Source organism: Sus scrofa, chromosome 10 (genome assembly GCF_000003025.6).
Source record: "Sus scrofa isolate TJ Tabasco breed Duroc chromosome 10, Sscrofa11.1, whole genome shotgun sequence".
NCBI classification, from domain to species: Eukaryota; Metazoa; Chordata; class Mammalia; order Artiodactyla; family Suidae; genus Sus; species Sus scrofa.
Window position 1 is genome coordinate 55,253,623 of NC_010452.4, and position 13,850 is coordinate 55,267,472.

The 13,850-nt window shown below is 38.4% G+C and overlaps 1 protein-coding gene across 1 annotated transcript in view; it reads right to left on the reverse strand.

Moving 5' to 3' along the window:
* Positions 1–13,850, reverse strand: part of MALRD1 (MAM and LDL receptor class A domain containing 1) — a 598,238-nt gene that overhangs the window by 470,817 nt on the left and 113,571 nt on the right. The window contains 1 exon segment of the mRNA XM_021064964.1: positions 301–450. Coding sequence (XP_020920623.1) covers positions 301–450 — 150 coding nt within the window.

The following is a 13,850-nucleotide window of genomic DNA, read 5'->3' on the forward strand; positions in this document are numbered from 1 at the left end:
TTGTATACTGTACTGAGAGTGAAACACAGAATGGTTTTAAGTGTCTTGGTTATTCACTCTAGTGAGCACGTGGCTGACTGGGCGGTACAGCTCACAGCCGCCACCCAGCATCACAAGATCACAGTATTACAGGCATATGGCTAGTCCAAGAAAAGGTCAAAACTCAAAATGGGAAGTATAGTTTCTACTGAATGCATGTCTTTTTAGCACCATCATAAAGCTGAAGAATCGTAAGGTCAAACCGTGGTAGTTTGACCAAAGAAAGTTGGTGGGTTCAAAGAGCCTCCACTTGTTTCTTACCTTCAGATGTGTTATGAGTGTGATCCTGGAGTGGGGCTTGATGCTCAAAATTAGCAGACAGGTTACTTCTAGAGCTCCACGTCCAGTCAAAACCATCACTAGTTGCTTCAAACCATCCGCAGCTGTTTGCTTCAAAGTCACATTCAGAAACTGAAGAACAAAATGTGGCTTTTAGGTTGGCACTCCAAGGGGATCACACGCTTAAAAATGGAAAGAGCTCAATGGAAACCAACTTTCTGTGCTTCCCTAAGTACATCAGAGGCACGCTTGAGGGAAAAAAGGGATCATATCTGATCCCACCAAAAATCAGAACTTTGCTTTTCATACTGAAAATTGACCAGGCAGAATTATCAATTAAAAAATATATTCCAAATATTCCAGGAAACTGCATCATTCAGCCACATTTCTTAGAGACTTGCCAAAGTCTGCCTAATTTGATATTCAAGTTAATTTCTCTGCTGCTAATACATCATCTGGAAGACTTATTTGTTCCTACAGAGTATTTTACACTAAACCACGGCAAGTAGCTACTTCTAAAAACTAATATTTGAAAAATCCAGATGCATTATCTTTAATAGTAATGTTCACCTGTGATTTTTGTAGAGTTAATATTTTCCAAAACATTGCATGCATCACCTAGTTTGCACAGGGCAGAATAATTTGACCCACTTTTCAGGGAAATATGAAGAGAAATAGTTAAACTGCACAAAGATAATCTGGAGGAGGAAGAGAAGAAAGGCAAGAAAAAGGGAAGTTCCAAAAACAGCAGTGTAGAATTATAGTTAACACGTGGAGAATACCTAATGTAACAGAGCCTGTGCTGAAGGCTTTATATCAATCTAAATTGAACAATAGCTCCTTGGAAAGGGTATTATTATCATTGTGTTGCAGAGAAATAAAGGAAGGTTTAGGGAAGTTATCAACTGAGGTTCTGTAGTTAGGAAGTTACAGAGACTGATTGAAATCCAAATATTCTGACTCCTAGTCTAATATTCTTTCGACAACTGTTGACAATAGCTGTTAACTGCCATTAGACTGTAAAAAGGATAAACCAAAAAGCATACTCTGAATTTGCTCACTGTGGATATTTAGACACTAATTATAGACCCCAATGCAAAGTAAGATTGATTCCATTGATTATTATTATACTGGGATCCTTGGCCATTGGATATTTTTATCCAAAGGTATAGTAATAAACTGCATAGGATTTTCCTTTAAAAAGACCTTAGGAAGTAAGCAACAGATTTAGGAGTTAAAAGTAAAAAGTAAGTAACTCAATGAGTTTATAAAATTTTAAATTTAAAGGGGTTTTTACCTAATGATAAATGATGTTTAATTTTGAAAATGCTTCCACTTAGGAATGTAGAAAGTAGTAGTATCATAAACACTATTGATTTTTTTTGTTTCTATAAAATACCTGATTGCAAAAATATTTTTTTCTATCAGAACTCCTGGCCCAAAATCAGCAGAGTACTTTCAAATTTTACCAAAAAGTCAGTGAGAATGTATGAATACACTTAAAAATAAATACCTTCAAAATGTTGCATCAACTTTAATAAGCAAGTAATAACTGTATTTTAATACATAGAGACAAACAGAAATCAGCAAAATGAAGAAAGTACTGCAATGCTTAGTAAAGATTTGTCAAATAAAGTTTAGAAATCTATAGTGAAGCAAAAGCAAAAGCTACTCAAAAGTGAAAAACAATAGTGATGATTATGATAAGTTAGGGATAAATGCTAAGAATATGTAAGTCTTTCTATTTTAAAAGCTATCTCTATCAATACAAATAAGCCATAAATATAACATAGATTCCAGTGTGTAGATGCTATTTCAATCCCTGAGAAAGCCAATACCTTTGATTCTTATTTCAGACAATCCAAAAAAATAGGGTCCAGACGTTTTTGTTATTCAAAAATAGAAAACAAGTTATTGCTACTGTATAATATCTAGCCCACACAGATTCCTGGAAAGGGAACCTTATTATCTGCTATTTGGGGAGATATTGCTATAGAAATAAATGAATATTCATACAGTAGTAAAAGTTAAGAGACTATACAGCCATTCTGTTCTCTTAGATAAGGCTCTTCAAAGACAGTGATTTTTAAGAGATGATTATGCTGTTAAAATTCAAATATGCCTCTAAGTATACTTTGTCCCTATAGATTTAGATTTCTACATACATTTAAAAACTCACCTCGACTGATCAGAGATGTAATAATCAGATGAAATTAATCTTCTGGTTAGCCGTTAATCAAAATACACACCTCATTAGAATAGCTGTGAAAAATTATGTATATCTTTTTCCTAGAAATACAATATCCTGGGTATGTTTTAATAATTGAGGTTCAAGGATTTTTCACTGCTTCTGGAATGCCATTATGGACTTGCTCAATTGTCATCATCATCACCAGAATTAACACTTTGCAATAAAAACTGAGGTACCATTTATTCAAGGTTTATTGTGTACCAAGCTTTGCCCTAGGGGCTGTTACATTCAAAACCGGATGCCTGTTGACACAGAATGGCATTCCCCATGCTTGTCTACTCTATGGCTTTGGATAGTAAAGCTAGTAACTCTACAGCAGCTTTTAATTATTTTGAGTAAAATTACCCTGTGGCCACTATTAGCTATGTCGATATTATTACAGTTGCTGTCCCTGGGGAAAGGGTGCTTGGGGATATAGGTCCATCATCCCACAGGATCATTGTCATTTGTAGAGTATTTCTCTAAAGGAAAAGAAGGTGAATTTCTGTAGGAGCCAAGGAAACTTGTGAGGGAAAAAACAAAGTACAGAATCAGACTGTCTCATTTCAGATTCACTGGTTCAGAACTTCTTAGATGGTTTGGGATGATCCTTACAGAGGCTCACAGGTAAGGAATATTTATATAAGTATACAAAGAAGAAATGTGACCCCTTTAGGCCCCACAGAAGACTTAAAAACTCATAGGTGGGTATTTCTCAGTATTTACCATCTCAGCATTTACCCAAAGGAGTTGAAAACTTACATCTACACTGAAGCCTGCACATGGATGTTTATGGCAGCTCTATTCTTAATTGACAAAATTTGGAAGCAACAAAGATGTCCTTCAGTTGGTGAATGAATAAACAGTGGGACAACCAGACAATGAAATATTACTCAGTGCTGAAAAGACATGGGGCAACCTTAAAGGCATATTACTAACTGGTCACTTTTAAAAGGTAACATACTTTGTGAGTCTAACTATTTGAAATTATGGGAAATGTAAAACTTTGAAGACAGTAAAAAGTCAGTGGTTGCCAGCATTTGATGATGAAGGGAGGGAGGAATTAGTGAAGCACAGATTGTAATGGCAATGAAAAGACCATGTAGGATGCCATAATGATAGACAGATGTCATTACACATTGGTCCAAACCTATAGAACGAACAGCACCAAGCATGAACCCTGATGTAAACCATGGGCTCTGAGTGAGTATGTGCCAGTTCAGGTTCACCAAGTGTAAACAACTGTCCCAGTCTGATGGGGGATGTCGGTAACGAGGGAAGTGATGGATGTGTGGGGGTGTGACGTACATGGGAAAACTCTGTGCACTGTCCTCAATTTTTCCGTGAACTGTTCTGTGAACTGTTCTAAGATGTCTTAATAGTTAATTCATTCCTGATTAATGTAAGTGCTGTAAAGAAAACAAAAGCAAAATTTATAGGAGGAAATATGTCCTGACTTACCAGCAGTTAAACTTTAAACTCCATCTGGTCTTAGGCCACAGAGGCAAAAGATGCCCAGGTTTAGGGGAAAAAAAGAAAAATAGCGAAACGTACAGGCAGCGGTTGTGAAAAGTGAGATACTTGGAGCCTAACACTGTGGATGACAGAAAACCAGCAAAGGCATAAATGCAATCTGGAGGACGTTGTCCAGGAGGTATGTTATCTTGCTGAATTCTCATGAAATATAAAAAATATTATTGTCCCCATCTTAGAGACGGGAAACATGAGGCTGAAAGAAGAGTAACATATAATTTCACAGGACAGATTATTACTGACACAATTCCATCTCAGACCTTTGATGACAAAGCCTGTGCTCTTAAAATTACACTGTTTCTAGCTGTTTGAAAAATAATAATAATGATAGCTAACAACTTTGGAACAACTCTTATATGCGAGACACTGTACTATGTGTTTTTAATGCAAGATTATATAAAATCTAAACATGTATAGTCATAGGACATGTTCTGGAAGTCTACTGTATTGGCTCTTTTTAAGATTTTTTTCCTCTAGATTTTATGAAACTTTTGAAAGTTTCACGAAGGAGGACAAAAATTTGGTACTTAGTATGTTGGCTTAATTTCATTGAGGTTGTGCTTCACTCAGTTAAGCAGAGGTTACCACAAATTTCAAATGCATTGACAATACATAATTTTAAAACATGCTCTCTATTAATTGTACTTCTTTGAGTTTCAGGCTTTTCCATGCATTCAAATGGTTATAAGTTTGGAATTATGATAATGTTGAAATAACTAAATCCTGGACTTCATCGATATTTAATTCACCAGTTATTTAAAACATAATAGTAAGAGAATATTTCCAAAAGTATTATGAAATAAAAAGATGTCTATATAAATAAATAGAAATAATGAAATATTTTAAAGAATGTCAATGCACAAATAATTTTTAAAAATTTGGCATTCAAAATTACTGTATGTGGAATAAGAGTGATTACTTATATTAGTCTACATATGATTTGAAGGGTCTCCTATGACTTAAGCAGTAAGGATACTGTTGTGAAATGATTCCCCATGAGTCTCTCATATTTCTGCAAATCTTATAAGCTGAGCCATTAACCATCTCTTTGTTCCAAACCTTCTTTCAAGGATACTTAAAATGCAAATAATCAGGAAAAACAGAGATAGTGTTTCTTCCACCAGAGGGCAAGTTCTTATCCTATACAATAAAGAAGTTTTGCTCTAAAGCAAAGTCCAGACAAATGTGTTCGATGCCCACTGTGAAATATTTGGATCTATCAGCTCAGGCTTTCTTATCTGTGATGCAAACTCACTTTATATGGACATCCATCTGGGCCCCTCTGCATTGCCCTGGGACTCAGAAAGTAAGAGGAAGTGAGGCAAACGTAATGCGCTTATTACGTTGTTTGTTATACTACTAGTAATGAAGTCCTTTATCTCTGACCCAGAAGTCTTACCCCTTCTGCCAGCCTTCATTAAACCATGGCAGATAACTTGTTAGCTTACAAGTAAGGTAACATTTTGGACACTTCACAGTTGTCAGCACATACTTAAAGGGAAAAATAATAATAAAAAAAATCTGTCCTCATGGAAATAACATCAGAGAGGTGACTTTAATATTTCGGCTTTAATTTTGAGTGAGAATACAAACAACTGAGATGTTTTAAGCCAAGAAGTGACCAAATCTGACTTAACCTGATCATCTTGGTTGTTGCATTGAGAGAAGATGAATGTGGGTGGAGTGGACAAAAAGCAGGAAGACAGAACAAAAATCCAGACAAGAGGGGAGTTCGCGTTGTGGCGCAGTGGTTAACAAATCTGACCAGGAACCATGAGGTTGCGGGTTCGGTCCCTGCCCTTGCTCAGTGGGTTAATGATCCAGCGTTGCCTTGAGCTGTGGTGTAGGTCACAGACGCGGCTCGGATCCCGCGTTGCTGTGGCTCTGGCATAGGCTGGTGGCTACAGCTCCTACTGGACCCCTGGCCTGGGAACCTCCCATATGCCCTGGGAGTGGCCCAAGAAATGGCAAAAAAAAAAAAAAAAAAAAAAAAAAAAAATCCAGACAAGAAATGATAATGGTCCAGGCCAGGATGGGAACAGTGAAGATAAGGATAAGTGAAGCATTCAGGATATATCTTGAAGGTAGACACAAGAGGATTAACTGACATCAGACAGGGAGTATGAGAAAGAGAAGTGAGTCCATATGACCTCAAAGTCTTTGATCTGAAACAACAGAGGTACCATTTTATGAAGTGGAGAAAACTGAAGACATAGGTTTTAAGAGCAGTAGAGGAAGAGGATCTAAGTTCTGGACAAACTAAATATGAGATTCCTACTAGCTATTCAAGTGATCATGTCAGGTAGAGAGCTGGATATATGAGTCTGGAGTTTAAGTGAGAAGTCTAGGCAGAGGATATAAGTCAGAAAATAACTGGAGTGGCAGTAATACAGCATAAAAATAGGAGAAAAATCAAAAGAGGGGTTCCCTGTGTCATAGAATCCAAGGCAAGTGTTTTAAAGAGGTGGGTAATACTCTCTGCATCAAATGCTATTCATGAGTCAGAGGAGCACTGAAACAGAGCAATGACTCTCATTCACCCCTGACTTTGATGAGAATATTGCATTTTGGATACTAAGAGCAAGGCCCTGATTGAAGTACGAAAAGAGAAATCAGAAGCATTGAAGAGAGTGACTACAATTCTTTTGAGGTATATACTTTATATCAATGAAAGGGGGAAAAAATGATGTGATAGCTGAGGAGGAAGTGGGATCAAGATCAGATTTAAGATGTGAAAAAATAAAAGCATGTTTTTATGCAGATAAAAAAATATCTTGTAGACAGGGAAAATCACTGAGCAGGGTTGAGCAGGCAAACAGAGATGGATTCTACTTACAACAGAAGGAGTTGACCATTGGTAGGAGCAGGGACAGTTTATTCAGAGTAAAGGAGAAAAGGTAAGTATTTGAGGTGGGTAGAAGGATACTGGAGCTCATGACAGTCCCTTTCTGGGTGTTTTTCTCAGTGAAAGAGGAAGTGAGAGCATCAGCTCAGGCAGGAGACAAGGAAGTAGAAGACAAATGTTGGACAAGAGAGGAGAAAAATGTTTGAGCAGAGGGGGTGAGGACGTGGAGTGGGAAAATATGTGACTCCAAGGCTGTACAAGATCCCACCTAGGGCAGTGAGCATCAGTTTCAAGTGAGAACAGATGACCCCGTTTCATTTTCTTCTCTGGACACATTCAGCTAGGTAGATTCTGGCTCTGAGGGAGTTGAGAGCCACATTACATCAGCTTGTGCTTGACTGACTGTGAAGTACCAGAAGACACCAAGGCAGTGGAAGGTCAGTGCGTGGCAGTCATTACAATATAGACCATGGACTTTAAACTGCATAAGGAAGGAAGGGAGAACATGAGGGGATAAAGGACGGAGGAGACCGCAGGTATTGATGGCACTCTCAATTGTTGGACCTAAGGAATCAGAAAACAAGAGCTAGAAAAACACGAAGCAGTGATTAGAAAATCAGATGCTGGCACATGCAAGTTCCCGGGCCAGGGATTGATTCCAAGCCGAAACTGTGACCTACACCACAGCTGCAGCAATGCCAGAGACTTTAACCCACTGCGCCAGGATGAGGACCATCCCTGCCTCCCCAGTGACCCCGAGCTGCTGCACTTGGATGAAGCCACGGCACCACAGCAGGAACTCCAGAAGACTCATTCTTACTGCAGCGCTTAGCAATGTCAGCAGACAATTTTTTTCATTCCTTACTGAATTGAGGACTTTCATCTTTTCATTTATAGGAAGCACTTTACAGCTTCTCTTTGCCATAATCCAAATTACCAGCATTAGTACTCTTGTGTTTTGAGGCCATTATTAAGTGAAATAAGAGTTCGTTGAACACAAATACTCTAATACCAGGACCGTTGACTAGATAACTGAGATGATACTTAGTGACTAAAGGGCGGGCTATGGTGAAACAAGGGATGGTTCATGTCCACAGCAGTACAAAGCAGGATGGTAGCAGATTCCATCATGCTGCTCAGAATGGAGTGCAATTCGAAACTTAGGAATTATTTATTTCTGGATTCACCCATTTAATTTTTTTCAGTCCACAGTTGACCACAGATAACTGAAACCACAGAAAGCAAAAGTTAATAAAAGGATACTACTCTATAAAAATATCTGTAATTATGGGTGTATATAATGCTTGGTAGAATTATATGATATTTGTAGAATGGGGGAAAGTTATTTTTCTTGATGTCAAATTGTTTATTATGAAAGAAACAAGGAGTTCCCGTCATGGCTCAGTGGTTAACGAATCTGACTAGGAACCAGGAGGTTGTGGGTTCAATCCCTGGCCTTGCTCAGTGGGTTAAGGATCTGGGGTTGCCATGAGCTGTGGTATAGGTTGCAGACGCGGCTCAGATCCTGCGTTGCTGTGGCTGTGGTGTAGCCCGGCAGCTACAGCTCCAATTAGACCCCTAGCCTGGGAACCTGCATACGCTGTGGGAGCGGCCCCAGAAAAGGCAAAAAGACAAAGCAAAAAAAAAAAGAAACAAAGAAAAATATATACATATGCTTAGAAGTATATATAAAGTACAAATTGATCTACATATTATATATAAATAGCTATTATAAAATATTCATTTAGTAACTCTCCACTCTACTTAGTATATATTAACAGTCAAACTGAATACAATTTTTGTGTTTCTATACCTTCTAAAACATTTTATTAATAGGTATTGTAATGGGTTCAATATATCCAAACCAGTAATTACTATTAAATACATTCACAGAATACTAAATCAGACATGGATTTATGGTCAAACTTTGTTATGAATGGTCTTTCATTTTTGTTTGGAAAAGAAAAAGTGAGGAAAGTGTAAAGAGTCTGAAAAAGCTAAATCTAAGTCCTTTTAGAATTCTTTTAAAGTTAGTGAATTCTTGGAGTCCACTGGTGGACCAGTGGGTTAAGAATCTGGCATTCCCACTGCAGCAGCTTGGGGCATTGCTGTGGCGCGGGTTTGATCCCTGGTGTGGAAACTTTCACATGCGTGGGGAGGAGGGAAGCAGTGAATTCTCAATGTCAACATGTTTTTCAATTTGAGTTCTGTCCTGAAGTGAGAACTCTAAGGAATACTAATTCATTTATTCATGGGGATAAGAAACCCTTGGAAATGCTGTGAGTCCCACCATGAATTCTAAAAGGCCAACAGTATTCTACCAAATAATCAAATATATAATTTTAACAAGGAAACAGGATATAGGAACAAAGTAACGTACAACATTAGGTGTATAAAATCATGTAATAAAAGGCATCATTAAGAAGTGATATAGATATGAGAATATTAATAAAATTAGAGCTTGTTTGCATTTTAAAAATGTATAAGATAAAAATATAAGTGACTCAGAAGTGAGTGAGGAACAGGATATCTTGGGTAATGAGAAAGGTCCCTATGAATTTTTATGAAATAACCTGAGCTTAGCTCTACAGATAAGCTTGCTCTTAGCAAGAAGTACAAAATACCTGAAATCATTAGATTAGTCTGAGGAAATAAATACATTAACTATACAAAGAACATCCAAATAAAAACCTAAGAGGATAGAAAAAAAAAAGTTAACCCTTTAAAAAAAATCCATTGTTGGGAGTTCCCATTGTGGCTGAGTGGTTAACAAATCTGACTAGGAACCATGAGGTTGTGGGTTCGATCCCTGGCTTTGCTCAGTGGGTTAAGGATCTGGCGTTGCTGTGAGCTGTGGTATAGATTGCAGACACAGCTCGGATCCCACGTTGCTGTGGCTCTGGTGTAGGCCAGCAGCCATGGCTCTAATTCGACCCCTGGCCTGGGAACCTCCATATCCCACGGGAGCAGCCCAAGACATGGCAAAAAGACAAAAAAAAAAAAAAAAAAAAAAAAATCCATCATTAATTTCTGCCTATTCTTAGGCAAAGAACAGTAAGCCCTTTAACAAACCATATTTCCTGTCCATCTATATTACTGGACTGCACCTAATGTGATTATTATCTGAAAAGTTGTTCTTCAAAAGTTCAGGTTAGGAAGATGAACATAATGAGTTTATAATATGACTATGCTACGGTTTACTCCTATTCGACGGCAGCGGGCACAAAATGGGAGGTCGCTGGGCATTTTCCACATAAAACGTGATGAAACAATCTCTACTCTTATTCAACAAAAGGTAAGTTCTCTTTGTTCTTATTTCTGAAATGGAAGGCCTTATGATCTGCTTGAGTTATTTCTTAAGACAGAGCTAGTCTAAGACCTGAGTATCCTAATTGAAGATTCTATTAACCTTACTCAAGTTTAAAGAGAGTTAAGAATATGAGGTTATTTTTCACAAATGACTAAAAATTTCAGTAGTAAACTAAAATTGAAAACACGTACTTTAAAAAAACTCAAAGAGGAGTTCCTGTCGTGGCGCAGTGGTTAATGAATCCGACTAGGAACCATGAGGTTGCGGGTTCGATCCCTGCCCTTGCTCAGTGGGTTAACGATCCGGCGTTGCCGTGAGCTGTGGTGTAGGTTGCAGACGCGGCTCGGATCCCGAGTTGCTGTGGCTCTGGCGTAGGCTGGTGGCTACAGCTCCGATTGGACCCCTAGCCTGGGAAACTCCATATGCCGCGGGAGCGGCCCAAGAAATAGCAAAAAGACAAAAAAATAAATAAATAAATAAATAATAAATTAAAAAACTCAAAGAGGCGTTCCTGGTGTGGCTTAGTGGTAATGAATCCAACTAGAATCCATGAGGATGCAGGTTCGATCCCTGGCCTTGCTCAGTGAGTTACGGATCTGGCATGGCTGTGACCTGTGGTGTAGGTCACAGACGCAGCTTGGATCCCGTGTTGCTGTGGCTGTGGTGTAGGTCGGCAGCTGCAGCTCTGATTTGACCCATAGCCTGGGAACTTCCATATGCTGCAGATGTGGCCCTAAAAAGAAAACAAAACAAAACAAAAAACTCATAGACATAATAATAATCTAAAGATGGTAATAAAATTAACTTTTAAAAAAAAAAGTCATTTCAAACCTTTTTTATCTCACTGAAAGGAGTTTCTTGAGGAATACTAATGCCTCAGTTACCAGTAGTATGAATAATGCCTTCTAAAATGTATGTATATATAGCCAGGACACAGAAACAACCTAAATGCCCACCAACAGATGAATGGATTAAGAAAATGTGGTACATATACACAATGGAATACTACTCAGCCATAAAAAAGAACAAAATAATGTCATTTGCAGCAACATGGATGGAACTAGAGACTCTCATACCAAGTGATGTAAGTCAGAAAGAGAAAGACAAATACAATATGATATCACTTATATCTGGAATCAAATATATAGCACATATGAACCTGTCTCCAGAAAAGAAACAAACTCATGGACATGGAGAACAGACTTGTGGTTGCCAAGGGGGAGGGGGAAGGAGTGGGGTGGACTGAGAGTTTAGGGTTAGTAGATGCAAACTATCGCCTTTGGAGTGGATAAACAATGTTATCCTGCTATATAGCACAGGAACTATGTCTAGTCACTTGTGATGGACCATAATGGAAAAAGAATAGATACATATATATCTATATCGATATATATATAAATATATATCGATATAGATATATACATGACTGGGTCATTTGCTGTACAGCAGCAATTGACAGCACATTGTAAACCAACTATAATAAAAAATAAAAATCTTAAAAAAAGAAAAATGAATAAAATAAAACGTATGTATATGATTAACTGAAAAAAGTGATAAAAACTTGAAGTTTTCTTTTTCTTTGAAACTGTAAACACACAGAATGTTCTCTTTATAATGGAACTCAAAGTGGTCTTTTGCACAGAAAGAAAGTAAGTTTGATTTCTAAAATGGTGTTTCAGAAATCTGCTTTATGCATGTACTGCCATGGCTATAGCATGAGCTTTGGAAGCAGATTAAGCCCAGGGTGGGCTTTAATCCTTGCTATTTACTAGATGTGTGATTTTAGTTGTTTAGTTGTTCTCTTTGAAATTCCATTTCCTCATATGTAAAGTGAGAATATTACCAGCCTCGGATAAATACGATGCTATATGATAGGATCCAGTGACTATCCCAAGTCCAAAAACAGTATATATAAGTTTTCAAATATGGGCAATAAGAGACACCATCACTTTACTAAATCCTCAAGTTAAAAAGACTGTTTGGAACACAAATCACAGGCATGGTGTACAGGGTGCCCCCCTGCTTCACCTTGGTTCAATTTCCTCTCACCTCTTCCGTCAATTTTCGGAATAGTCTAACTAGTCTTCCTGCTTCCAAGCTGGCAGCTGGCAGCTGGCCTGGTGCTTTCGTCTAGACTTTGGTGATGCTAGACTCTGGCCTGGAAATGACAGTGGGATTACCCTGTTCTTCTGGTGAACAAAGAGATTTTCACTGTCACAAACCTCCAACCAAGACCTTGTGTAGGCTGAGAAAAACCAAGACAAAAAGAACCACTCTAAAATCCTGTCTGAGTAGAGGAAGAGTACTATGCAAATTCAAAAATTGGTCAAATATCCTACCCACCTGGCCGACAGGAGTAACTGCTGTGTCCTCACCAATTGCAATGTTTGTTCTATTTCTCTTAACCTCCAAAAAAAAAAAAACTGATTTAGGAACCCAATCAAAGAATTACCCTGTTTCTTGAAAACACCCTATTCAGAGTGAAGTCCTGCTTCCTTGAACCCTTCTGCAATTATACAACACAAACCTAAACCCTATAACAAGTTCCTTCTGACACTCTCTTGCTGAGATGCCCCACAGGACCCTATGGAAAGTTATTTTCCTTGTTCAGCAAGGATCAATAAACCCAACTTTATTCCATGTGTTTTATTGATTTTTTTTGTTTTGTTTTGGCTGTACCCACAGCATGTGCAAGTTCCCAGAACAGGGATGGAACCCATTCATAGCTGTAACAAGAGCCACAGCAGTGACAATGCCTGATCCTTAATCCCCGAGGCCATGAAAGACTTCTTTGTTGGTGTTCTCTGGTAGGTGGGCATTCATACCCTCCCATATGTTCCTGTTCTAGCAAGTACAGTGATTCTGTTAAGTCAGATCCCCTAAGTCCTCTCTTCAAAATACCACAGCAGCACTTCTCTCACTCATTTAAAGCCAGTGTCCTTACGATGACCCCTAAGGACTTAAGTTAAATAGTTTTGAAACCAGGCTGCATATTAAAAATCACAGGGGGAGCTTTACAATAACTAATGCCTGGGTTCCACCACCAGTGGCTGCAATTTAATTGGCCATGGGATCGAGTGCTATAGAAGCTCTCCAGTTCCTTCTGCAACACAGCCAAGGCTCAAAAACACAGCTCTAGATGGGTTTGTTTCTCTGACCTCATTTCCTATTACTTTTTTTCTTACAATCTCTTTCTGCTACAGAAATCATTTGCTCTTGCTCAAACGCACCAGGTATCCTCTGTCTCAATCCTTTAGTTCTTTCTTTCTGCCCGAGAAACTTTCCTCTGAGATATCCTCAGGGCTCATTTCCCTTACCTGGAGTCTGCTTTAAATCCCCCTGTCATTGAGAGCTGCCATGACAACCCTATTTAAAATGGCAAAGCCCTTCCCCCCATAATTACCCTATTGCCTTTACACTGTGATATTTTGTATAACATATATCCCCTCCTAATATAGTATGCAATCTACTCCTATCATGCAGCTTCAGTCTTTCCTCCACTAGGAAGCAAGCTTCAAGAGGAGAGGGATGTCTGTCTGACTTACTGTGGGATCTACATACCTGGCATATAGCAGGCACTCAAAAACACACTTGTAACAGCACTTGAGGTTTCC